The following is a 25,930-nucleotide window of genomic DNA, read 5'->3' as shown; positions in this document are numbered from 1 at the left end:
AGAAACCAGAAGCTGGCAAAGGTGGTCTCTCACAAGCTCCCACCCCAAATGTACCAGACTTCCTGCATCCATAACCCATCCCCCAGCCGTCCCCCTGCCACCACATGGGAACTATCTGGGCTTCTGCCCCAGGTGATTCCCACTCTGTATGAAGTACTATCTCCACTCACTCAAAAACATGGCCCTAGCAATTGCCCCTCTCTTGCCTACAGTCAGTTTTTCTCTCCCTACTGGAAAGCTCTTACCAGTGAACACACTGCCATATCACCAATCTGGAGAACAAAACATAGCAAACCCCTCACACTCCAGCTATCACATTTCTCTGTGCCTTTATAGCAAAACTTCTTAACAGAGTACTGGCTGAGTCCACATTCTCTCTCTCTCTCTTCCCATTACAATTATGCTTTTGTCCTCAATTTAACATTTAACACACTGTTAAGGTTCCAAAGTCCTCCAAATAGTTAGAAGGCAGTTCTCAAGAGTAGTATCACTTGACCTATCCAGAGCATTTAACAAGTGACTGATCACATGCTGCTGCTTAAAACATTTTCTTCATCTGACTTCCTGGACAACTGACACCTGCTTCCCCGTGCCTCCCCATGCCTCATGGATTCTCGTCCTCAGTCTCTGCTAGCTGCCTCCTCTCCAGAAGCTGTAGAGGACAAGGTTCCTAGTGCTCAGTTGCTGACCCTCCTCCCTGCTCTAGCTAACCTTACTACCTTGTGATGGGATCCAGTCTCATGGTTTAAAAGGACATCTGCATGAGGAAGGCCCCACAAATTAATTCTCTAGCCTAACTCTACAGCCCAGACTGCTATAGCTAACTTCCTACTTACACAAAAAAAGCAGCTGTCCTCCTATCTCCTTACCTGCGCTGCAGCTAAGTTTTCCGCATCTTCTTTCTTACTTGTGGCTGGGAAGAAGACAATGTTGTCGATAGTCTGGATGAGTTCCAGCTGCACAACACATTTAATCAACAGGGCAGCAAACAATTTTTGTTCTGGAAATTCTGTGAGGAAACCCCCCCCAATGCACATGCAAACAAAAAATTATTTTGAATTCTTTGTAATTTCCATGACATTACAGTGCTAAGGAAACATTAATATGTATTCACACATCACAATGAGAAGGACATACTGCTTTTGCACGTAGGCATTACTCAGTAAAAGTTTAACTGATATTTAGAAAAGCCTTAGAAAAGTAACTTTTAAAATAAAAGTGCCCTACATAATTTAGAACAAGCTTGTCCAACCCGCAGCCTGTATGTGGCCCAGGACAGCTTTGAATGCAGCCCAACACAAATTCATAAACTTTCTTAAAACATTATGAGATTTTTTTTTTCTTAGCTCACTACTATTTTTCTTTCTTTCTTTTTTTTTTTTTTTTTTTGAGACGGAGTCTCGCTCTGTCACCCAGGCTGGAGTGCAGTGGCCGGATCTCAACTCACTGCAAGCTCCGCCTCCCGGGTTCACGCCATTCTCCTGCCTCAGCCTCCCGAGTAGCTGGGACTATAGGCACCCGCCACCTCGCCCGGCTAGTTTTTTGTATTTTTTAGTAGAGACGGGGTTTCACCGTGTTAGCCAGGATGGTCTCCATCTCCTGACCTCGTGATCCGCCTGTCTCGGCCTCCCAAAGTGCTGGGATTACAGGCGTGAGCCACCGCGCCCGGCCTATTTTTCATAGTAGAAAGAAACAAGGATTGTAAGTGGCCCAGCATTGGAGCCATTGCCCCAGGACTGCCTAGTAGAAAGCCCCCTTTGGGCAGTTGTCTGCCTCCTGGAAAGCTTCCTGCCAAAACTGCCCCTGAGAATCTGGGATGGAGGTGTGGCCGTGTGGTCTGGGTCCCCTGGGGCCATACATGTTAGTGTATTTTATGAGTGGTCCAAGTCAATTCTTCCAGTGTGGCTCAGGGAAGCCAAAACATTGAACACCCCTGATTTAGAACAGTAATATATTCAAGATGTTCCTGCTACAAATTTTTTTTAATTCAAGTTATTTTTAACGAAAATGTAACAAATAGATAAAAACCTAAAACTGAAATATCAACTGTAAACCCAAGTCTGACCTTAGAAAACAGGGAATAAAGGGGCTGGGCACGGTGGCTCACGACTGTAATCCCAGCACTCTGGGAAGCCAAGGCAGAGCTGTATCACCTGAGGTCAGGAGTTCAAGACCAGCCTGGCCAACATGATGAAACCCCATCTCTACAAAGCTACAAAAAAATTTGCCAGGCATGATTGTGCGCACTCGTAATCCCAGCTACTCTGGAGGCTGAGGCAGGAGAATCGCTGGAACCCGGGAGGCGGAGGCTGCAGTGAATCAAGATCACACCAGCGCACTCCAGCCTGGGCAAGAGAGAGAGAGAGAGACTCTGTCTCAAAAATAAATTAATTAATTGAAATTTAAAAAAAAGAAAATAGGTTACATGAAAACTTGTAGACATAAGAAAATAACAGAACAGACCAATGTGAGACAGGAAGTGAGGGCAGCCAAGACTCCGGATTAACCTATGCAATACTGTGGTTTGGCCACAGCACATGTTTTATTTGGATCCAGATTTGTAGCTGTGACTGAAATTACCTCTTATTTTCAAAGACATCCATCAGCAAAGAAGTCTATAAAAAAATTAAGCTGGGGCCAGGTGCAATGGCTCATGCCTGTAATCCCAGCACTTTGGGAGGCCAAGGTGGGTGGACTGCCTGAGGTCAGAAGTTCGAGACCAGGTTGGCCAACATGGTGAAACCCCATCTCTACTAAAAATACGAAAATTAGCCAGGCGTGGTGGCGTGCGCCTGTAATCCCAGCTACTCGGGAGGCTGAGGAAGAACTGCTTGAACCCAGGAGGCAGAGGTTGCAGTGAGCCGAGATCACACCACTGCACTCCAGCCTGGGCGACAGAGCCAGATTTCGTCTTTAAAAAAAAAAAAAAAAAAGTTAAGCTGAACACATTACTTCAAAAGTAACCAAACTGCAAAGTAACAAAAGTGCCACCCACGTTCCCCTCATCAGCTACACACAACCGCATCCCTCTATCCTGAACACATTTGTTCAACAGGGCGCTTCTGATAGTTCGCTGGCCCATGTGGACACACTCATGGGAGTGCTCCCCTTGTCTGACCACGCCAGCTAAGTAGCTAATCCAATGCAGCAGCACAAGGTTAGAAAAGAGGACCCAACTCCCAAGATGCTGCTGCCACACCGCCCAGGGGACCCAGACCACACGGCCACACCTCCATCCCAGATTCTCAGGGGCAGCTTTGGCAGGAAGCTTTTCCAAGGAGGCAGACAACTGCCCAAAGGGAGCTTTCTACTAGGCAGTCCTGGGGCAATGGCTCCAATGCTGGACGACTTACAATCCCTGTTTCTTTCTAGTATGAAAAACATTTTTACTACAAATTCCCTTTTCTGGCACTAATGTGTGGAAGACAAATTCATGTTTTAGGGATTTTGAGGGGTAGAAAAATAACTTACTTAAATTTATTCTTACTGAGATCTTTAATGAAGGTTCCTTTCCAGATACTGTTCATAAATGCTGTTCTATTTAACGTTTAGTTCTTAGTACTAGATCACAAATTAAAAAAGCAAAACAAAGAAACCTGTAAGTCCTATGGTTATCTCTTCCTCTTAAATCTTGTCTTCTTAGTCCTTTATTACAGTGACAGCGGCATGGGCAGTCATCCATTCACTCTCTCATTCAAGTGAGAAAACATCTCAGTCCCAGGGGGCAAGAGACTCCTAGCAGGACCTGGACTCCAGAAGGGACTTAGTGGTAGATGGAGGTCTTAGGAGACCTATTTTCATCAGCTCCAACGTGAGCTGCTCAGGGGTATTAAGAGCTTCCAGCAGGGACCCAAACAGTTCTAGTGACCCCAAGAATTTGGCAGATGAGGCTGTACTCTGAACAGCAATGCCAAGCCTCTTCACAGTTTCTCGTGCCCTTTGAGACCTGGACAAGGATCCTAACTATAGTCTCACTAGCAAGGACCAGGAGCACATTTGATGACAGTATCTATTTGGACAAATTTTAGTCCTGACAAGGCCTGACACTGCCAGGGTTGTATTAGTCAACCATTTCATTGTCCACACAACAGAGAGCAAAGCTAAGCAGATTTTAACTATGTGGGACTGCAGGTACTGAATCAACTCGACAGAGCAGTGGTGCAGAAAGAATGAGGCTGGTCTGTGCTGTGATTCTTTTCACTGAGTTGGAGAGTCAGATGCAGGGGCCTCCTCATCAAACAGGAGAACCACAACCTATCCACCAAGGAAAAGGGCTCATGGGAGCAGGGTGGCCGCTTGTTCTTCCTCCAGCTCTAACTGTTCTGAGTCAACAGTTACAGGATGAACCTTGCCTAAAAGTCTTCCAGGGGGGTGAGAGTGGAATGTCTGGCCTAAGGATGCAGTCTGACCCCACAGCTCACAGTGGCAGGAAAGCAGAACCCTTGCCCCAGGAAAAAGGATAGTCCCAGAGTAGCCAAGTGCACACTTTCCACTATGTGAAGACCAAGTCCTGCCCTCACAAAGTTAAGTGTGTTTAAATTCAGTCTTGAGGCTGAGAGCGAGAAAAGCCACTTACTATTCTTTCCTCTTGGCCTTTCTTGGTGCAGACTGAAGCTGCAAAGGACTCCTACATGAACAATTCTGTTCTTTGGGGAACAGGAATGAAAAATGAAACTGGGCCACTCACTACCACCTGTTTACCCTTTAAGAAATTAGCAAAATACAGTGACTGAAGATAGAAGCTCCTTTCAAGTAGGATATGATAATAAAGCCTGTCTTCTCTCAAGAACTGTAAGCACCTAGGATTAAAAAATTCCCTGAATAAAATTAAATCAAAATGGATCAATGACCTAAATCAAAGAGCTAAAAGAATAAAACTTCATAGGCCAGGCACAGTGGCTCACGCCTCTAATCCCAGCACTTTGGGAGGCTGGGCAGGTGGATCACTTGAGGTCCAGAGTTCGAGACCAGCCTGGCCAACATGGCAAAACCCCATCTCTACTAAAAATCCAAAAATTAGCCAGGTGTGGTGGCCCGTGCCTGTAATCCCAGCCACTCAGGAGGCTGAGGCAGGAGAATCGCTTGAATCCAGGAGGTGGAAGTTGCAGTGAGCCCAGATCGCACCACTGTACTCCAGCCTGAGTGACAGAGTGAGACTCCGTCTCAAAAAAAAAAAAAAAAAAAAAACTTCATAGAAGACAACATTGGCGGGAAATGCTGATGACCTTGGATTTTGACAATGATACCAAAGGCATAACTAACAAAAGAAAACAAAAATTGGACTTCATCAAAATTTAAAAACAGGCAAAGGACATGAATACAAATTTCTCCAAATAAGATATACAAATGGCCAACAAGCATATGAAAAGATGCTTAACATCACTAATCATTACGGAAATGACAGTCAAAACCACAATGAGGTACAACTGCTCACCCACTAGAATGGTTATCATTTAACAACAACAAAAAAGGCATTGGCAAAGATGTGGAAAACCTGGAATTGCTAGAGGGAATGTAAAATGGTGCAGCCACTGGCTATAGAAAATTACTTGGTGTTTCCTCAAGAAGTTAAACACAGAATTACCCTACAAGCTAGCAATTCCACTCCTAGGCAGATAACGCAAAAGAACTGAAAACAGGTATTCAAATGATATTTGTACACAACAGTTTGCAGCAGCACTATTCATGAGAACTGCAGGTGAAACAAATACAAACATCCATCATCAGACAAATGGATAAACAAAATGTAGTCTATACATTCGGTGGACTGTTACTTAGTAATAAAAAGGAATGAATTATTGATTCATGCTACAACATGATGAGTCTTGAAAACATTGTGAGAGAAGACAGACACAAAAGGTTATATTTTGTATGATTCCATTTTTTATATGAAATATGCAGAATAGGCAATTCACAAACACAGGTAATTAGTGGCTGCCAGGGGCTGGGGAAGGGGAGAAGAAGGAGTGGTTGTGTAACAGTTATGGGGCGGGGGGGCTCCCTTTAGGAGTGATGAAAATGCTTTGGATCTAGATAGAGGTGGTGGCTGTGAATGTACTTAATACCACTGAATTATTCACTTGTATATTGTTATTTGTTATGTAAATTTCACCTCAGGTTTTAAAAAGTTCTCAAAGCTGTCCTGTTCTCCTCTAAGGAGGCTGTGGTCTTTTCTAGGTGTTATAATTTTCCTTCAGCAAATGAAACCGAATCAATCCAGTAAAAAAGTAAAGGGTTCCTCTTTTTTGTGAAAAGGTGAGGGGAGGAATACAGGTGACCTGGGGATCCCTGTATGGAGACAGGGGTGTGGGCAGCAGTGAGGGAAATTGGCACAGGCCGACTAAGGTTAGGGAGCATTGTGGAGAAAAGGGTTGCTCCTTAAAAAGTAGGGTGCTCCTGCCGGGAACGGTGGCTCATGCCTGTAATCCCAGCACTTTGGGAGGCCAAGGCAGGTGGATCACGAGGTCAGGAGATCGAGACCATCCTGGCTAACATGGTGAAACCCTGTCTCTACCAAAAAATAAAAAACAAATTAGTCGGGCGTGGTGGCGGGCACCTGTAGTTCCAGCTACTCGGGAGGCTGAGGTAGGAGAATGGCATGAACCCGGGAGGTGGAGCTTGCAGTGAGCCGAGATTGCACCACTACACTCCAGCCTGGGCGACAGAGCGAGACTCTGTCTCAAAACAACAACAACAACAACAACAAAAAAAAGTAGGGTGCTACTGGCCAGATGCTGTGGCACAAGCCTGTAATCCCAGCATGTTGGGAAGCTGAGGCAGGCAGATGGCCTGAGCTCAGGAGTTCAAGACCAGCCTGGGCAACATGGCAAAACCTTGTCCCTACAAAAAAATATAAAAAATAAGCTGGGCATGATGAGGCATGCCTGTAGTCCCAGTTACTCAAGAGGCTCGCTCGAGCCTAGGAGGTTGAGGTTGCAGTGAACTGAGATCACACTCCAGCGTGGGTGACAGAGTAAGACTCTGTCTGGAAAAACAACAACAACAACAACGAAAACAAGTTGGGTGCTCCTGCTTAGAAAGCAACAGTCCCTCACTACTTCCCCTTGCAGATGGGTAGAGGAAGGCATGTTAGGCCCTACTTCTACAGACAGAACATAAGGTTGGTTGGCATGCAGAAGGGGGTGGAGAGAGAAGACTCAGGTGCTCGTTGGTGGAAAAAGCAGACATTTCAGGTATCAGCAGAGTTCTTGACCTTCTGCCAGAGGGCATCCATCTATCAGAGGATGTCCAAATTAGGGTAAGCACAGTAAAGAAGTGATGACACGGCCAGGCGTGGTGGCTCACGCCTGTAATCCCAGCACTTTGGGGGGCTGAGGCGGGTGGATCACGAGGTCAGGAGTTCGAGACCAGCCTTGCCAACATGGTGAAACCCCGTCTCTACTAAATCTACAAAAATTAGCTGGGGGTGATGGCCGGCACCTGTAATCCCAGCTACTCAGGAGGCTGAGGCAGGAGAATTGTTTGAACCTGGGAGGCAGAGGTTGCAGTGAGCACCACTGCACTCCAGCTTAGGCGACAGGGTGAGACTCCGTTTCAAAAAAAAAAAAAAAAAAGTGGTCGGGCACGGTGGCTTACATCTGTAATCCCAGCACTTTGGGAGGCCGAGATGGGCAGATCACAAGGTCAGGAGTTCAAGACCAGCCTGGCCAATATGGTGAAACCCCGTCTCTACTAAAAATACAAAAATTAGCCGGGCGTGGTGATGCGTGCCTTGGTCCCAGCTACTCAGAGGAGGCTGAGGCAGAAGAATCACTTAAACCTGGGAGGCGGAGCTTGCAGTGAGCTGTGATGGCGCCACTGCACTCCAGACTGGGCGACAGAGTGAGACTCCGTCTCACAAATACATACATAAAAAAAAAGAAGTGATGACACAATTATAGTATATGCTTGTTAATGATAAAAAACCAAAAATGTTAACCCTTTCCTACATAAAACACAAATTTATTTTTATTTAGAGAAATAACTCACTTGCTGTAGATTTAATTTTGCTGACTTCTTCATTAACAGCAGAGGCAGAAACCAGTGGTGCTTGCGGTCTGTTATCCACAGACCTTGGTTGAACAGAATCATGAATATCTACAGACTTCTGTGATATTGTATCCTAATAAATAAAAAAAATCATTATAAGTATGGTTAATAAAGTTTATGTGTGAAAATATTTTCTAAAATGCTATTTTAAAAACTTATGTCCCTATGAAAATGATTACATTACAGTTACAACACAATGAGAAAATTATTTAAAATTACCTGTACATACAGAAAAGTTGACTTTCTGACCCTCATTGGGCTCAGGTCTTAAACCATCCAACAGCAACAGATATAAATACAAAACTTCAAAGTGTAGAGAAACTGGTCAGCAACACCCACAAGTGTTCATAAAATCTAAACAGACACTTTTTGCAGGGGTAAATTTAGAAAAGGATCTTCTGTCACCCATGGACCCAGGGACTGGAAAGGTCAATGTGAAGGTGACTATCTAGGAGCGTCGCACCATGAAGAGAAACTGGACCCTGGAGTCCAACAGACCTACACAAGAATCAGGCTCCAGTAATATTTATTTACTTTTCTGAGATAGGAGTTTCGCTCCTGTTGCCCAGGCTGGAGTGCAATGACGCAATCTCGAATCGCCGCGACCTCTACCTCCTGGGTTCAAGCGATTCTCCTGCCTCAACCTCCCCAGTAGCTGGGATTATAGGTATGCGCCACCATGCCCAGCTACTTTTGGTATTTTTAGTAGAGAGGGGGTTTCACCATGTTGGTCATGCTGGTCTCCAACTCCCAACCTCAGGTGATCTGCCCGCCTCGGCCTCCAAAGTGTTGGGATTATAGGCGTGAGCCACCACGCCCAGCCACAGGTTCCAGTATTATTAAGAGTGTAACCTTGGAAAAATGATTAATTTCCTGAGGTGAGGTTTTCTGATCTAAAAAGAAATGACATACTTTCCTTGCAGGTTGTTAAGAACTAGAGATAATAAATCCAAAACACTAGCAGCAGTGTTGGGCAATAAATGGCAGCTGACCCTACCACTCCTCGAGCTTTCTTTCATTATAAAGGTACAGCATACTCAAGAGATGAGAGAACCTGGTTTCAGGAGGAGTGCTTAGCTCTTGTTGTTCTGACATAACAGTCCCAGCCTGCAGCAACCTTACCTGCTGTGTGAAAGGAAGATGGGCCTGTGTTACCAGAAACAGTAATAATCAGAACAATACGTTAGCTTGGACTTCTGTATTTTAAGGAAGAAATTACTCAGTTCTCAGAATTAAAAATGTATTATCTTACTGAAGATAAATGAAAGCACTAGTTTTTAAATATTTTTGGTCACTGGCCCTCTTGAACAGTCTGATGATTTCTAAAATGTTCTCTCCAGAAAACTAAACCTGCACAAAAACTAGGTCACAAAATTAGGGATTTAAAAACCTTGCTCTGTTTTAGAGGAATTTTTGGATGTTAGGTATATTGTTTTCTCAATTTTTCTCACTAACCAATGTAAATGAGGAGAATTTTTGGGACGTCCTAAGTAATAACCGGGTCTGTGCTGAACGGACGTCAGCACAACAGAGTCATGGAGCAACACGGGCCCAGTATAGACGTCACAGTTCTCAAGGGCAATTCAGAATGGTACTTTTCTGTGAAATCTGTTTTAACTGTTGACAATTTTGTTAAGAAAGTTAAAAGTTGTGAGGAACAAATCTGGTCAGTGGGCATTAGTTTGTTACTTTACAGCCTCCTGGCTTTAAAATTCAAAGGTATTATTGGGAGAACAGTACAAATTTGAAAAGACCTGTAGATTATTGTTTCAAGGATAATTTTTTGATTGTCAGGGATAAGTAGGCATTATATTTACAAATTACTTTCAGAAAATTGTGTGTGTGTGGAGGCGGAAAATTTTCAGAAAATTGTGTGTGTGTGGGAGGCGGGGTAGCAAGATAAAAAGAGGGAGGAAAGCAGGAGTTGGTAAAAACAAATGTAAAATAACATTTGGAGAAACTTGGTGTAATGATTACTTTTGTGTCAATTTGGCTAGGACACAATACCAATATCCTATGTACTTAAGCCAGATACTTAAGTCAAATGAGTAACAATTAATTCAATTAAACACTATTCCAGGTGTTGAGCTGAAGGTATCTTATAGATGTGGTTAACATCTATAGTCAGTTCACTTTAAGGATATTATCTTCAATAATCTAGATGGTCCTTATCCAATAAGTTGAAGGCCTTCAAAACTGAGCAAAATAGGTTTTCCTGGGGAAGAAATTCCGCCTGTGAACTGCAGCTTCAGCACCTGCCCAAGGCTTTCCAGCCTGCCTGCCTGTCCTACAAAATTTCAAACCTGCCAGCCCCCACAATCACATAAGCCAGTTCCTTAAATCTATCTATATATATCTCTACTGTTGGTTTTGTTTCTCTGGTCCTGATAAAGATTTTGATACTATGAAATGGAATGTGGCTGTAACAAACACCTAAAAATGTGGAAGTGGCTTTGGAACTGGGCAATGGTAGAAGCTGGAAGAGTTCTGAGACACATGATAGAAAACACCTAGATTGCCCTGAAGAGACTGTTGGTAGAAATATGGATGTCAAATGTGGTTCTGGTGAGGACCCACAAGGGAGTGCAATGTGTGAGAGAAAGCTTCTACCATCTTAGAGAAGACATGTATGGCCATCAAACAGATTATTGGTACAAATAAGAATGTTAAAAGGTGCTTCTGGTGCGGTCTTAGAAGGAAATCAAGCACATGGGATTAGATACTAATAGAAAGGTGATCCTTGTTGTAAAGTGGCAGAAAGCCTGGCTGAATTGTTGGGTGGAAAGCAGAATTCTAAGTGATGACATGTAGTGGAGAGTTCCAAGCAAAGTGTTGAAGGCGTGGCCTGGTTTGTCCTTGCTGTTTATAGTACAATGCAAGAATAAGATATATTGATGAAAGAACTGTTAAGCAAAAAGAAACTGCCACTTGATGATTTGAGAGGATCTTGGCCTATCCACATGGAAAAGGATGCTACAATTAGGAAATGAATTGTTAGGAAAGCATGCTTTGGAGAGAAGGCCAAGGCTATAATAGCTGGACGACTTTTTGCCAAAGAGATTAGGTATATATCTAGTGGATCCAATCAACCATCTCAGCAGAAGCCAGGAACATAACAGGACTATCCAGAAAGATGTATGGATCACCCTCTTGTTTAATGGCATGGTTTCTCTTAACGCATACAGAAGACCCACAAGGATTTTGAGAATGATATACCAGCAGACATATGGCCAGCCTAGAATGAAAGGGACAGAAACAATAAAAGGAAGGGAGGCTGACTTCTAGGATTCTACAGGCAGAAAATGGGTCAACAGAGCTGCAAACGTGCTAACCTTTAAGAAAAAGAAGAACAACCGATAGTGTAGGGCTCAGGCCCAAAGAAGTAAGCCATGGCCCCAGAAGGCAGAATATTAAGCCACACAGCATAATAATGCTTTAAAACTCAACAGAATTGTCCCTGCTAAGTTTCAACCTTGCTTAGGACTGGTGATCCTTTGTTCCTTCCAATTTCTCCTTTTTGCAATGAGAATGTCTATCTTATGCTTGTCCCACTACTGTATTTTAAAAGTTACTTTACCTATTTTCTAGGTTCACAGGTCCACAGATGGAGATGAATTCTGCCCCAGAATAGATCATACTCAAGAGTGTCATCCATCCTTAATGTAGATGTCTGAGATGATCAGATTAGGGACTTCCGATGGTATTTATATGGGATTTTGGACATAGTATTGATGCTGTAATGAGTTTAGACTTTTGGGGACCTTAGAATGGGGTGACCATCTTTTGCCGATGGGATGGACATGAATTTTTAGGTGTCAGTGGGTAGACCACAGTAGGATGAATATTGGCCCCTAAAAGGTATGTCTAAGTTCTGACCCCTGATACCTGCAAATGTTACCTTACTTGGAAATAAGGTCTTTTCAGATGTAATTAAGGATCTTGAGATGAGATCATCCTGGATTTCAGGTAAACCCTAAATCCAATGACTAACGTCTTCATAAAACAAAAAGGAGAGGTAGAGATTTAATTCACACACAGTGAAGAAGACTATGGATAGATGGTGGCAAAGATTGGAGTGATATGTGAACAAGCCAAATAATGCCAAAGGTTGTCAACAGCCACCAGAAGCTGGAAGAAGCTAGTAAGGATTTTCCTTTAGAGCCTTTGGAGGGAATGTGGCCCTGCTAACTCCTTGATTTAGGACCTGTGGTCTTTAGAACCATGAGACAGTAGGTTTCTATAGTTTTAAGCCACCAAGTTTGTGGTAATTTTTTATGGTAGACCTAGGAAACCAATACACTGGGTGAAGTGAATATTAGAATTCTTTGTACTGTTTTGTGTTACTTTTCTATAAGGTGAAATTATATAAAAATAAAAAGTTTAAATACTATCCAACAATATCTTCAGCTTTGCATGGAGATAGCTACGTAATATGGTATCTTTCTCTCGCAACCCTTAAAAAATCATTTTACTCGATGTCCTATATTTAAAAATAATTTAAAATACTCCCTTCATGGCACTTAACAGAGACACATATTAATTGTCTGTGAAACTGACCACAGAACTAACTTCACAATTCTGGACAGCAAATTTATACCATCTTCTTAAAAGAGACGAATGCATCGCAATGATATGAATGTTTGTGTTCCCTCCTAAATTCATAATGAAACTGAATCCCCAATGCAACAGTATCAAGAGGTAGAGATTTTAGGAGGGGAGTAGGCCATGAGAATTAGTGCCTTAAAAAAGGGCTGGAGGGAACTATCTAGGCCCCTTTCTGTCCCTCCTTCTTCTACCATGTGAGAATGCAGCAACGAGGTGCCATCTTGGAAGCAGAGAGCAGCTCTCACCAGACACCTGATCGTACAATTCCCAACCTTCGTAATTGTGAAAAAATAAATTTCTATTTATAAGTAATCTAGTTTCAGATATTTTTTTAATAGTAGGAATGGATTGAGACACTTACATGTAAGACTTTGACCCATAATAAAATTACTCATCACAAATAACTAATTTCAATATACTTTACTGATTAAAACTTACCAATGGCTTTTCACTTACAGGAGATGGAGGTGGGGGGGCAGTTTCTCCAGAAGTGGGCCGCCAGGTCAAGAGCCTTTAAGATACCAAAACCACATCAATCACTAGGGGGCTGTGCCACATGCCACATCCAGCATATTTTGAAATGGGCCCAAGAAAGTAACAAGAACATACCAACTACACAGTCCATCTTTGACTACTGCTAAGAGCAATTTCCTAAAAAACATCTAGTAAAAAGTTTAAACATGTACTTTTAGAAAAAAATTAAGTGGCGTTTAATATAATTAAAAGGGTAACATAGTCACCAGTTTTACATTAAAAAAAACACTTTCTGATAAGTTTTAAAAATTTTAAACCTCCTTTCCCTAAGTATTAATATCAAATATTTTCCAAAGTAAGAGACTTCTCAAAAAAAAAAAAATTCATAAAACTGGCCAGGTGTGGTGGCTCACGCCTGTAATCCCAGCACTCTGGGAGGCCGAGGTGGGTGGATCACCTGAAGTTGGGAGTTCGAGACCACCTGACCAACGTGGAGAAACCCCATCTCTACTAAAAATACAAAATTAGCCGGGCATGGTGGTGTATGCCTGTAATCCCAGCTACCTGGGGAGACTGAGGCAGGAGAATCGCTTGAACCCAAAGGCGGAGGTGTGGTAAGCTGAGATCACGCCATTGCACCCCAGTCTGGGAAACAAGAATGAAACTCCATCTCAAAAAAAAAAAAAAAACCCTGCCTCACTATAATTCCATTTCACACTCATCCCTTAGAGAAAAATGACAAGCTGTTATAAAATATGAAATATGTGTAAATACATTTTCCTTAGATTATTAAAAGATCAGTAACAGAAACAGGCTGAGATTTTTTTTTTCCCAATTCAAAACCACTGCTTGGTTTGATCTGAATAAATAAAATCTTATAAAAGTCAGCGGAATCACTTCACTATGTCCCAAATTTTGGATAACCAGACTAAAGGTTTTGGTTTACAAATAGTTTAATTCATGTATTTGTTATAGTTTATAGCAGTTTGGTTTGTAATAAATCTAAATCCATATAAGAGTAAGACAAGCTTAAAAGGATTTCTGTTACGAGAAATCAGTAGTTACTATCAAACTTTTAATCACTAGTCACTCTCCAACTCATTCAATATACAAATATAAATGTAAAGTTGTATAAAATCTTCTTACGCATGTGGGATTGTGGTTTTGAAGATATCCAGTGTGCAGTTGCAAGTTTTATCCCAGATTTCTAGGGTAAATTTTTCACCATTCAGAATAACAACATTCTCTAAACAGTTTGTACCAGATCGTGCTAACTGCTCATTGTCTAGGAAAGAAAAGAGCAATTCATTTATATATTACCAGGGTCACATTTAACACTTTGTGTCACATATCTGGTACAGACCTACCTTGCTGCACACACCAGTAGAGCTGAGCAAAAATATCATCCAAAAGTACATCACTGAGTACTTCTAAATACTGAGTGAATACATCACAGATTGCATAAAGTGCATGATTGCAAGTTGTTGTCATCCATTCAGCTTTCTGGGGAAAAAAGTCGTTAATGAACATCATGCCATTAATCAACTACTATGATTTAAAAAGATATACACATATATATACACATATATATATATAAATGTTTTCATATTTAAAATGTAAGGCTGTCAGTGTTCCTTTTAGACCACTGAATTCCCTCTAGAACGTTACATTCACCTTAACTTAAAATCTGGTATCTATTGCTCCTCATTATCCCATAACCATCTATGCATACAATAATTTAACTATTTTTGGCACTATTTGTTTTATTAAAAAAAACCATCACCGTATCATCTTGATATTAACATTATGATTTTTCAAAGTGCATGAATAGCAACAGCCAGCCTTGCTCTAGACCATGACAGAACATGAAAGGGAAATAAGGAGGTAAGAATTTGTCCAAATGGGGTTAGCATAGGTTTAAAATAAAAATGACTTTCCTGAAGTATGGTTATCTGAAAACACCATAAAAAAAGGGCTATACAAAATAAGTGTAATTTATTTTTTCAAACCCATAAAAAATAATCACAGAAGTCTGCATTTAACACTGCTGTATGGAACAAAAGGGGAAAATATGAAGCTCTCTTGACACGTTTCCTAAAATGTATATTGTAACTGGTTCATAGTAAAATATGTTGAAATAAATAAAATTTACTTTGTATTCCTTACTTTTTACATAAAAAAGAAGTCACTATATAATACTAAAGAAAGTTATTGGCCAGGCGCGGTGGCTCAAGCCTGTAATCCCAGCACTTTGGGAGACCGAGACGGGCGGATCACGAGGTCAGGAGATGGAGACCATCCTGGCTAACACGGTGAAACCCCGTCTCTACTAAAAAATATAAAAAACAGGCCGGGCGCGGTGGCTCACACCTGTAATCCCAGCACTTTGGGAGGCCGAGACGGGTGGATCACAAGGTCAGGAGATCGAGACCATCCTGGCTAACAAGGTGAAACCCCATCTCTACTAAAAAATACAAAAAACTAGCCGGGCGAGGTGGCAGGCGCCTGTAGTCCCAGCTACTCGGGAGGCTGAGGCAGGAGAATGGCGTAAACCCGGGAGGCGGAGCTTGCAGTGAGCCACTGCACCCCAGCCTGGGCGACAAAGCGAGACTCCGTCTCAAAAAAAAAAAAAAAAAAAAAATACAAAAAACTAGCCGAGCGAGGTGGCGGGCGTCTGTGGTCCCAGCTACTCGAGAGGCTGAGGCAGGAGAATGGCGTAAACCCGGGAGGCGGAGCTTGCAGTGAGCTGAGATCTGGCCACAGCACTCCAGCCTGGGCGACAGAGCAAGACTCCGTCTCAAAAAAAAAAAAAAAAAAGAAAGAAAGTTACTGATGTTTTATAGTTTTGACTGTCAAAACGAGGAAAAGAAATGGAAAAGTCAGAAAAACACTAAAAACAAAACAGAACAAAAAAATCAATTCATTAATTCAGTTCTATCCCCCACATAGCATTCTTTTTTTTTTTGAGACGGAGTTTCGCTGGTCACCCAGGCTGCAGTGCAGTGGCACGATCTCAGCTCATGGCAACCTCCACCTCCCGGGTTCAAATGATTCTCCTGCCTCAGCCTCCCAAGTAGCTGGGACTACAGGCACCTGCCACCACACCTGGATAATTTTTGTATTTTTAGTAGAGATGGGGTTTCACCATGTTGGTGAGGCTGGTCTCAAACTCCTGACCTCAGACGATCCACACGCCTTGGCCTTCCAAAGTGCTGGGATTACAGGCGTGAGCCACTGTGCCCAGCCAGTGTTCTTATTTATAAAGACATAGTATTATATTCTCATGCCTTAAAGAAAAATTTTCTAGGAATTCTCTTCTGTACTTAATTTGAAACACTAAAATGTATTGATGATAATACTGAGGATCTTTTAACTTGACTAAGCTAAATGAAAATTGTGTATCCTCTTACCTCTGTCTGTTGTTCTGGCAATTTCATATTGTCAAAGATTCGGAAAACAATTCTAAATAAATCCTGCCACCAGTGTTTCTCATAAGTGTGGCCATATGTTTTCATTATTTCAAACATTACTGTTAAACCCCTAAAATGACAAAACACAATTAGAAAGCTATAATACAAAAAAGCATACTCCTCCTAAAATAGTTTTTATAGTTCACAAAGCTACTAAAACCAGAAAGCTTAAAACTAGTCTGAAATTAACACACGACACTGGGTTTTAAAAAAGTTAAGTTGTAAGAACAACAGGTTCCTTTAGGATATATCATTCAGGAAAAAAAAATCTCCAAAGGTCTTGGCCGTAAACTTTTTAATTTTACTTTTCCTTTACTCTTACCTCACCATTGCAGCATTTAAAAACTGTAAATGGAATTACAGATTGAAAACGATAATTGTTTGAGTGAATATTAATTTTGTGGTTCTACAGCCAAAAAAGAAAATACATATATAGCAGTCTAAGAACAAAACAAAAGTTAGATTTTGGAAAATCTTTTTCAAAGAACTATGGGGATTTTCACCCAATACTAGAAGCCTTATTCATGCAACATCCCCAAACAAAAGGATTTACAAAACAAATCCACTAAGGGGTCTTTCTGTGTTTCATTTCTTGCTATATCCCAGGCACACAGCAGTGCTCATTGCCTGGAAGGCAAACAATAAATATTTGCTAAATAAATTGCTTAGCATCACATTGAGTAGCTTTTGTGTAAGTGTTAAAACTGAAACTCAAAACTTTCTTCTTCATTCCTTCCTGTTTCTTGAAATAATACTTTTATGTAACCATTAGAAACTTTAATCTTTTCTCTATTTGTTGCTTTTTCTGGGAAAACACAGGCATCCTCCAATTTAGAAATGGCTTATGTTTCCAAAAGTTTGAGAGTAAAACAGAACAAAATTTTCTTTGAAAGGCTCTCATAAGGACTGGAATAGGGCTGAACTCATTTGCTGTTATGCTATCCCCAAACCTAGTAGATGGCTCATACATAGTAGGTTCTCAACAAGTTTTTGTTAAATGAATGTGTAAAATAACATTACAATACTTCAGACCTACAGTAAATTCACACTGGTCTATTGGATCCCTAAGATATCTAATATGTAATACTAGCAATGGTAAAGAAACCATAGTAAAGAAACTCCTGGGAAAGAAACTCTTCCACAGAGGACGCCTGTCAGAGTTCCATCACTGATGCTAAACCCACAGTTCCCTCCTTGCGATGGAACAAGGCTCCCTCATCCTTCATCTGCTGAGCTCTGTATCGATGCCCTCCCACTCCAAGTAACAGGATGCTGCCTCTCATGGCTGGGAGTAAGTGGATATGGGCAATCCTGTTTTTTCCAGGGCCCAAAGTAAACACAGAGATCAATTGTTTCCAAGGATTTTTAATGTGGAAAATGTCTTTTTTTTTTTTTTTTAAAGCAATACTTAAATAGTTGGTGTAGGGAAAAATAATACAGTCATGTGCCACATAAGGACATTTCAGTCAACAATGAACTGCACATAAGCCAGTGGTCCCCTAAGATTATAATAGAGCTATAAAGTTCCAATTGTCTTGTGACATTGTAGTTGTAGCTTTCATTGATCGCAGGGCAACACTTTACTCACATGTTTATGGTGATATTGGTGTAAACAAACCTACTGCACTGCCAGTCATATAATGATAAACAATTTTGTTAATGATTAATTTACTGCACCTCTCATCATTATTTGCAAGTGTACTCCTTGTACTTACACATTTTTAAAAAGTTAATTGGAAAACAGCCTCAGGCAGGTACTTCGGTAGGTATTCTGGAAGAAGTCATTGTTATCATAGGAGATGACGGCTCCTTATGTGTTACTTCCCCTGAAGTAACACATCTTCCAGTAGGGTAAGACGTGGGGATGAAAGACAGTGACACTGATGATCCTGACTCTGTATAGGCCTAGGTTAATGTGTGTGTCTATGTCTTAGTTTTTAACAAAAAAGTCTAAAAAGTAAAAAATAAAAATAGAAATAGAAAAAAGCTTATAGAATAAAGATATAAAGAAAATATTTTTGTACAGCTGTACAATGTGTTTTAAGCTAAATGTTAATATAAGAGTCATGTTTTTTAAAATTTTAAAAATTATGAAGCAAAAAACTTACAGTAAGCTATGGTTAGTTTTTTACTGGAGAAAAACATCTTTTCATAAATTTAGAGTAGCCTAAGTTTACAGTGTTTATAAAGTCTACAGTAGTGCATAGTAATGTCCTAGGCCTCCTTTGCGTTCACTCCCCACTCACTCACTGACTCACCCAGAACAATTTCCAGTCCAGTGAGTTCCATTCATGGTAAGTGCCCTATACAGGTTTTATCTTTTATATCATGTTTTTACTGTACCATTTCTATGTATATATACACACATAGAATTTTTTTTATCTGAGACAGAGTCTCTTACTGTCACCCTGGCTGGAGTGCAGTGGTGCCATCTTGGCTCACTGCAACCTCCGCCTCTCGGGTTCAAGCAACTCTCATGCCTTACCTTCCCGAGTAGCTGGGATTACAGGCGTGTGCCACCACACCCAGCTAATTTTTGTATTCGTATTTTTTAATTTTTATTTTTGAGACAGAGTCTCACTCTGTTGCCTGGGCTGGAGTGAAGTGGCACTCTCAGCTCACTGCAACCTCTGCCTCCCAGGTTCAAGCGATTCTCCTGCCTCAGCCTCCTGAGTAGCTGCGATTACAGGTGCGCACCACCACACCCAGCTAATTTTTGTATTTTTAGTAGAGAAGGGGTTTCACCATGTCGTCCAGGCTGGTCTCGAACTCCTGACCTCAGATGATCCGCCCACCTGGGCCTCCCAAAATGCTGGGATTATAGGCATGAGCCACCATGCCTGGCCAAATTTTTATGTTTTTAGTAGAGGTGGGGTTTCACCATGTTGGCCAGGCTGGTCTCGAACTCCTGACATCAGGTGATCTGCCCACCTTGGCCTCCCAAAATGCTGGGATTACAGGCGTGAGCCACTGCACCCAGCCTGTTTAGATATGTTTAGATACACAAACGCCACTGTATTAACAGCTGCCTACAGTACAGTAACATGCTGTGCAAGTTGTACCCATGGAGCAACAGGCTATGCCATCTAGATTTGTGTAAGTACATGCTATGATGTTCACACAATGTTGAAATTGCCTAGTAATGCATTGTACAGAACATATCCCTGTCATTAAATGATGCCTGACTACATCTGGGACTTTAATTTTCGGTATTTATCCCCAAATCTGGAGAATTTTGGAAGAATCAAATAAGAATGCACACGAGAAGTTCTTTCCACACAGTGTTATACCAATTATAGTGCTGCACTATTTGTTGTTGTTAAAGACAGAGAGTCTCAATTTGTTGCCTCGGCTGGAGTACAGTGGTGTGATCAGGGCTCACCACAGCCCCAACTTCCTGTGCTTAGGCAATCCTGCCTCAGCCTCATGAGCAGCAGGAACTAGAGGGATGCCTACTATGCCTAGTTAACTTTTTGTTCAAAGAGATGGGGTCTCACTATGTTGCCTAGGTTGGTTTCAAACAGTCCTCCCACCTTGACCTCCCAAAGTGCTGGAATTACAGATGTGAGCCACAGCATCCGGCCCACATTTTAAAATGGAAGCTAAATAGCAGGCCATACATATCCTGGGATGAGGTAGGAAAATCAAAGGCCATCACTGAACAAAGTTTACTGATCTTTTCCCTCTCCTTTACTAACTAGAACACACACAACATCTTTAACAACTAGTATCTACCCATAATCTGAACATGGAATATGGTGAGAAATAAGGTATCACAGTGCCAAGCAACAGAAGGGTAAGAAAGCAGGTGGATCCTCCATCAAACAGACTTCTACAAATAAATAAAGGGTGAGGGGAGAGGGTGCTGAGTTTTCATGACCTGCTAGTCATGATATGTTAGCCGCTCCACTGAGGCAGCTGGACAACTGAAATGGGGCTATCTTGAATTTCAACAATTTCCTAACGGGCCCACTGATAAACAATCCACTGTGTCTAAATATAAAATAAACTCTTTTTCTATAGTGCTCTCATAATTAAAATTCCTAAGGGTTAAGTCCTATTTTGGATTATCTATTTCATAAGAATTTCTGTTGTAACAAATAATACTATAAAAATGAAAAATTTCTTGAGATGTAAGTCAAATTTAACCTTGGTGGGGCATGGGTGTGGTTCTGGCATAAGGTGAAAAAGAAGAGATTCATTCTGTGCTACCTTTAGAAATTCAAAAAATTCGATAAAGTTACACATCCAAATAACAGAAGATTCTTCCAAATGAGAAGGGAAGATTCCTAAAAGATTTTGTTTACCATAATATTGAACTCACGGTGCGTTTAGAGGTTGACAGATATTAGGACACATAAGCTGGCCATTTCAATGTGGCAAAGTACAGGGTAAAAAACTACTATGGGAGTCCTGTGAGCTGTGACCTAAGAACAGTGTGTTAAGCACTTGGCCAGTCACATAATACCCGGAATAGTTCCTTTACAGATTGACTATATGTTCATAATGATCTTTTATTGGCAATATACTTTTGAAAGAGTTCTATTTGAATAGTTCTATATTATTACAAACTATGTTACTGATCAGGTTACAAAAAGAAATGGTTCTTCACCTAAAACTCACCAAGGATGTGCATTTAAAAATTCTTCTATCGTTCATCAGGAAATAAAATAAATTTTGCCACTAACTTCAATTTATTATTGGAAACAAATATATGAAAAGACAGAATGTTTAAAGGATCAAATTAACTTAGAAGCTAAAATCAAAAGGAGGCTATAATCAAATATTTTAAAAACAACGTAGTATTTCCATTTTTATTTTGCTCTAGTTAACATTTTAAAATAATATGAACATATTTTAAAATATACCTATCTACTAATTAATATATTTTGACAAAACACTTGATTTTATGGTCTTTAACTGTGAGACTGTGTTTATAAAGAAGAGTTATGTGATTAAAGTCAAAATAAATTCAAAATTTTAATTACAAATATAGATTGTTACCTGGTTCTTACATCTAATTTGCATCTATTGATGATACAGGATAACTCAAAGAGAATTGGGAACCATCCTCTCACCCACACCCTGTCTTCAGGTGCCACGTTCATATCATCGCTTGTGTATTCCTTGAAAGCCTTCAAGAAAAAAGGTAGGGTTATTAAAGGCAAAACATAACACCTATACATTTAATATATTAACTTCTCAAAAAATAATTTAAATGCTTCACAAATAACCAGTGAGCAATTTAACACACAATAATTTATAAAAAATGGGCACTATAACTGCCGACAATTTTAGTATACGTGCCACTGAAGCAGGCAAAATATAACTGCCTATAAAGAGCTCTGGACTAGCATCCAAAAGTTAGCTTCACTTTCAACTGTCACCAGTTTTCTGCATCATTACCCAGGTTAATTCAGGTTTCCATTTTTATCACTTAAATGGTTATGATACCACACAGCCACATTAACCACACTGGGGAAGTATGAAGGTAAAATGAGTTGACATATCTGAAACGTACCAAGCACCTGATCGGTCCATGTTAGTATAGAATAAAATCTTATTACCAAATCTACGATACATCACTTTCTCTTATGATAGTTACAAAGACAGATTTAAATATGCAAGTTAAATATGGCAGCTAGATTTTCAATTCCACCTTTTACTTCAGAGCTTAAGCCTATTCTCATCCATAGTCAGTCAGCTTCAGTATTACACAGCACAGACAGACAAGATGCACTGTAGGGAATGGTTACAAACACAGGCTGGGGCTCAAACCCTAGCTCTACTTTACTAGCCCTGAAACTATGGGCACATTTTGAAACTTCTCTGTGCCTCCCTCAGTTTCTTTATCCGTATGGGGCTATAACACTATCTATCCCATAAAGTCATTAGAAGATTAAACAAGTTAATACAATTTAATGAAAACCACTCAGAAAAATACCCAACACTTTCAATAATGGTTAGTCATAATCACTAACCATCCTAACTCGGAATCAGGCTGCTCAGATTATTTTTCGAATTACTGAAAAATAAATGCTTCATATACCCTCAATTCCCAAACAAACTTAAGATTTCAAATTGGAAAGAATACTCTGCAAAATTTTGTTTACTAAATGACGCTATACCTGAGGTCTATCAGACACATATTTTGCACAATGGCGAATAAGTCGAATTGCTTCCATACTTGTGTCTGGGAAAGCTGCATTGCACGCAAATTCAGACAAACACTTCACGGCATCCTGGAAAGAATCAATGGTCGCTGGAAAGTGTTTTTCAAATACAAGGGCTAAAATAGAGAAAAATACATATTACCATAATTTTTCAATTATTCTTAGCTGTACCAAAAATACACCAACATCTAGATGTAATGCACTTCCTTAAAGGTTATTAAAGGCTGACATCCAACAGATATGAAGTTCAAGACTATCTTTCCCACTTAACCTGACTGCCCTGAGTGGTGAGAATAGTAAAACTTGTCTGTTTTGTTTACATTATAAACATAGCACCTAATACAGTGACTGGTACACAGTACGTACCGATTCAACTTTGGCTGAATGAATATACAAAATTAACCTCTCTGTATCTCGGTTTCTTGATATAAAATGGAAATAATCATAATATACACAGGATAGCTGTAAGCACTACACAAAATAATGTAAGTGAAGTGCTTAGCATAACACTTAAGCAAGCATGCAATAAATGACAGCTATGATGATGCCATGACTCTTGATGTTGATGGTCATCACTGTCATCTTCTATATAGGCTTAACTTATAATCTTAGTATTTCAGTCAGTCCCCCTTGAACTTAATGGGACTCCTCCTTGAAGAAGGCTGTGCAATGTACTTACTGGTCAAAAATAAAGGCTTTGCTTTAATACTCTGTGGGTCTCAAGACCATCTCCATCACTAGTTCTGTGACCTTAGATAAACTGCTTAACCTTTCTGGGGCTGAGTTTCCTAATCCATTTTGAAAAAAGGGATGGATAATAAAGATGCTTAACTGTGAAATCAAAGAAATTACGTGAAAAGTGCATACAGTATTTGCCGTATGGTAAATACTCAATAAATGTTAACTATAATAGTAATTTAATTATTTTTATTTACTCTGGGGTTCTGTAGACAAAACTTGGTAAACTTAAAGGCCATAATCTTGTTACTTGACTCATCTTCCTAACACATTAAGGTTGCTTTTTTTTCCCTTTTACTTGAACACAGCTAAGACAATACTCACTGACAATGTGCCCAGTTGTTTGGAATGCAAGTTCCACTATGCTTTCATCTTGATCAGATGCAGCTAGATGAAATACAGAGAAAATGTTCTTCCATCCAGATCGAATGTTAGCAGCTTGAGAATTAACCATCTGTGCTATACACCGTACAACCATATCTCGAATTGTTGGAGACCTAAAAACATTAATATAATTGCTTAGATATGCAAACAGATAAAACTCATCAGTTTTTCCCCCTTTCTTCTGTTTTTCTCCCTGCTGTGGAAAACAACAAGATTTTCCTACTATTAAGCAATTCAACAAATATAGTACCTGTTCCGTTTCATTATATGTTCAAAAGGTCTTAAGAAATCCTTCTGGAATCTGAAATTAGCAAGCTCCCCTTTCTCTAAGAACTTCATTGACAACTGCCTCAAGGAGTCTACTGCAAAAATAGCTACATCTTCATTAGGATTACACCCAACCTGTAATGGTGACAGAAATAAAATATGCTAATTAATATCAGCAGTAAAAATCTGCAATTCTTTATTTTTTGTCTTAGAAAAAGCATAGAATAGCATAGACAGGTAAATCCTAAGATTTTCCACAAAGGCATTAAATATGCTAAAAATATTTCTCAACAAGAAAAACAGACATTTTACATCAAATTCTTAAAGCCCAGAGTAATAATTTCTAAAAAGAAAAACACCATTCACAGGGTTTTCTAATTTAATATTAAAAAGTAATAAATAACTGCTTGGAAGGGAAAAAGGCTCAATTTGATTACAAAGACATTCTAAACAAAAAACATACTACAAATGTAAACAAATACCACACTTATTCAAATACCTTATTAAAATGATCTCCAATAACTTCCCAAATTCGAGACCACTGCAATCTTATTCTTCCCATGTTGTAATATGATATTTCTACTATTTTTTGTAGACTAAACATTCTTGGGTGTGTCGTGGAAAGTAATTCATCCATAGACACAGCACAGAGCCAACGGACAAAATCCACTGTAACATAAATATATTTATATTTTTTTAGCTCAACATTAAAGTTATTTTAGCCCAAAGTCAGTTCCGAAGTAGAATAAATGCCCATACTTACCAATAGCATTTCCATCTAGCCTTGTAGATCCTGTGAATATTCTAGGGAAAATAAAACACAATTTTAAAAATGTATAAATTACTGTTCTTATTCCAATTGAAAAGTACGTGGCATGGGGTACTAGCTATTTTTATGTTTTAAGGGAACAAAAAATTGGGTACTCAAATGAGTATTTTTCATCATTTAGTTTAGTAACAAGTGTAGTCTGGATGCTTCTCCCTCCCTTCCACCTCTACTCCATATGAACCAGTTTGCATTCAATATTATTATTAGAGTGAGTATATACTGCCGTAATTTTATTAGATTTACAAACTCCAGATAGATATGAGATTCTAAGAATAAGAAAAATATTAATTTGTAAAACTAACAAATAATTGGCATACTACAGATTCTTTCCTGATTATCGACTAGCATTGAAGTTCTTAAAATGAAAAACTTGACTCATTTTTACCAGTGAAGTATATTTGATTAGAAAGTTCATTTACACTAAAAGTGATTTAATATAACCTTGTAAATAGTCTCAGTTTACCTAAGAATTGGCCAAACCACTTTCCTTAGGGCATTCAAATATTTCGAGTTAAGCTAACACTGCCTAGCTTTGCCTATTCTTCTTTGCTGAGCTCTTTTTTTGTTTCAAAGTTTCATAAACGATTTCAGCATAAACACATTAGTCCTCCTTTTTTAAAATCTGCATTTTTAACCCATATTCTGGGTTTGTAACCAAGAGTCTGAAGTCACTTTCAAGAAGGATGACATTCCCAACTTAGAATGCAAGAAATATGATTTGTATGATAAAAAGGAAAATTTTAAAGACAGGAGCAGGTCACAGTAGTCACAGTAATAACAGTAATAGCTACCAATCACAAGGTGGGTTCTTTTCTAGTGTAGTATCAATATTCACTCATTTGATCCTTACAAAGCATGTACTATTAAACCCCCAATTTTATAAACACAGAAACCGAGGGATAAAGATATTTAATAACTTAAGTGCTAAAGCCAAGATTCAA

General features: G+C 39.8%; 2 protein-coding genes across 5 annotated transcripts in view; one reads left to right on the top strand and one right to left on the bottom strand.

Annotated features, from left to right (window-relative positions):
* The window catches only part of LOC105482167 (centrosome and spindle pole associated protein 1), a 160,637-nt gene extending 138,887 nt beyond the window's left edge, over positions 1–21,750 (top strand). The window contains exon 32 of the transcript XR_011606966.1: positions 21,642–21,750. The gene's annotated coding sequence lies outside the window, so the exon portion shown is untranslated. The remainder of the gene's footprint in view (positions 1–21,641) is intronic.
* The window catches only part of LOC105482169 (ARF guanine nucleotide exchange factor 1), a 154,689-nt gene that overhangs the window by 13,289 nt on the left and 115,470 nt on the right, over positions 1–25,930 (bottom strand). For 3 of the 4 annotated variants that reach the window (XM_011742148.3, XM_071068140.1, XM_071068142.1), the window contains 12 exons: positions 24,924–24,964; positions 24,660–24,829; positions 24,144–24,295; positions 23,834–24,006; positions 22,727–22,887; positions 21,603–21,733; positions 16,539–16,668; positions 14,496–14,631; positions 14,275–14,413; positions 13,093–13,165; positions 7,990–8,122; positions 870–1,009 (listed from right to left, as the gene is read on the bottom strand). In XM_011742148.3, the coding sequence (XP_011740450.1) occupies positions 870–1,009; positions 7,990–8,122; positions 13,093–13,165; positions 14,275–14,413; positions 14,496–14,631; positions 16,539–16,668; positions 21,603–21,733; positions 22,727–22,887; positions 23,834–24,006; positions 24,144–24,295; positions 24,660–24,829; positions 24,924–24,964 (1,579 nt within the window). The remainder of the gene's footprint in view (positions 1–869; positions 1,010–7,989; positions 8,123–13,092; positions 13,166–14,274; positions 14,414–14,495; positions 14,632–16,538; positions 16,669–21,602; positions 21,734–22,726; positions 22,888–23,833; positions 24,007–24,143; positions 24,296–24,659; positions 24,830–24,923; positions 24,965–25,930) is intronic. The other variant, XM_071068141.1, reaches the window with a different exon arrangement.

The sequence above is a fragment of the Macaca nemestrina genome, chromosome 8, assembly GCF_043159975.1.
Source record: "Macaca nemestrina isolate mMacNem1 chromosome 8, mMacNem.hap1, whole genome shotgun sequence".
NCBI classification, from domain to species: Eukaryota; Metazoa; Chordata; class Mammalia; order Primates; family Cercopithecidae; genus Macaca; species Macaca nemestrina.
Note: the sequence above shows the minus strand (reverse complement) of the source record. Positions and strands in the feature narration are given on the sequence as shown.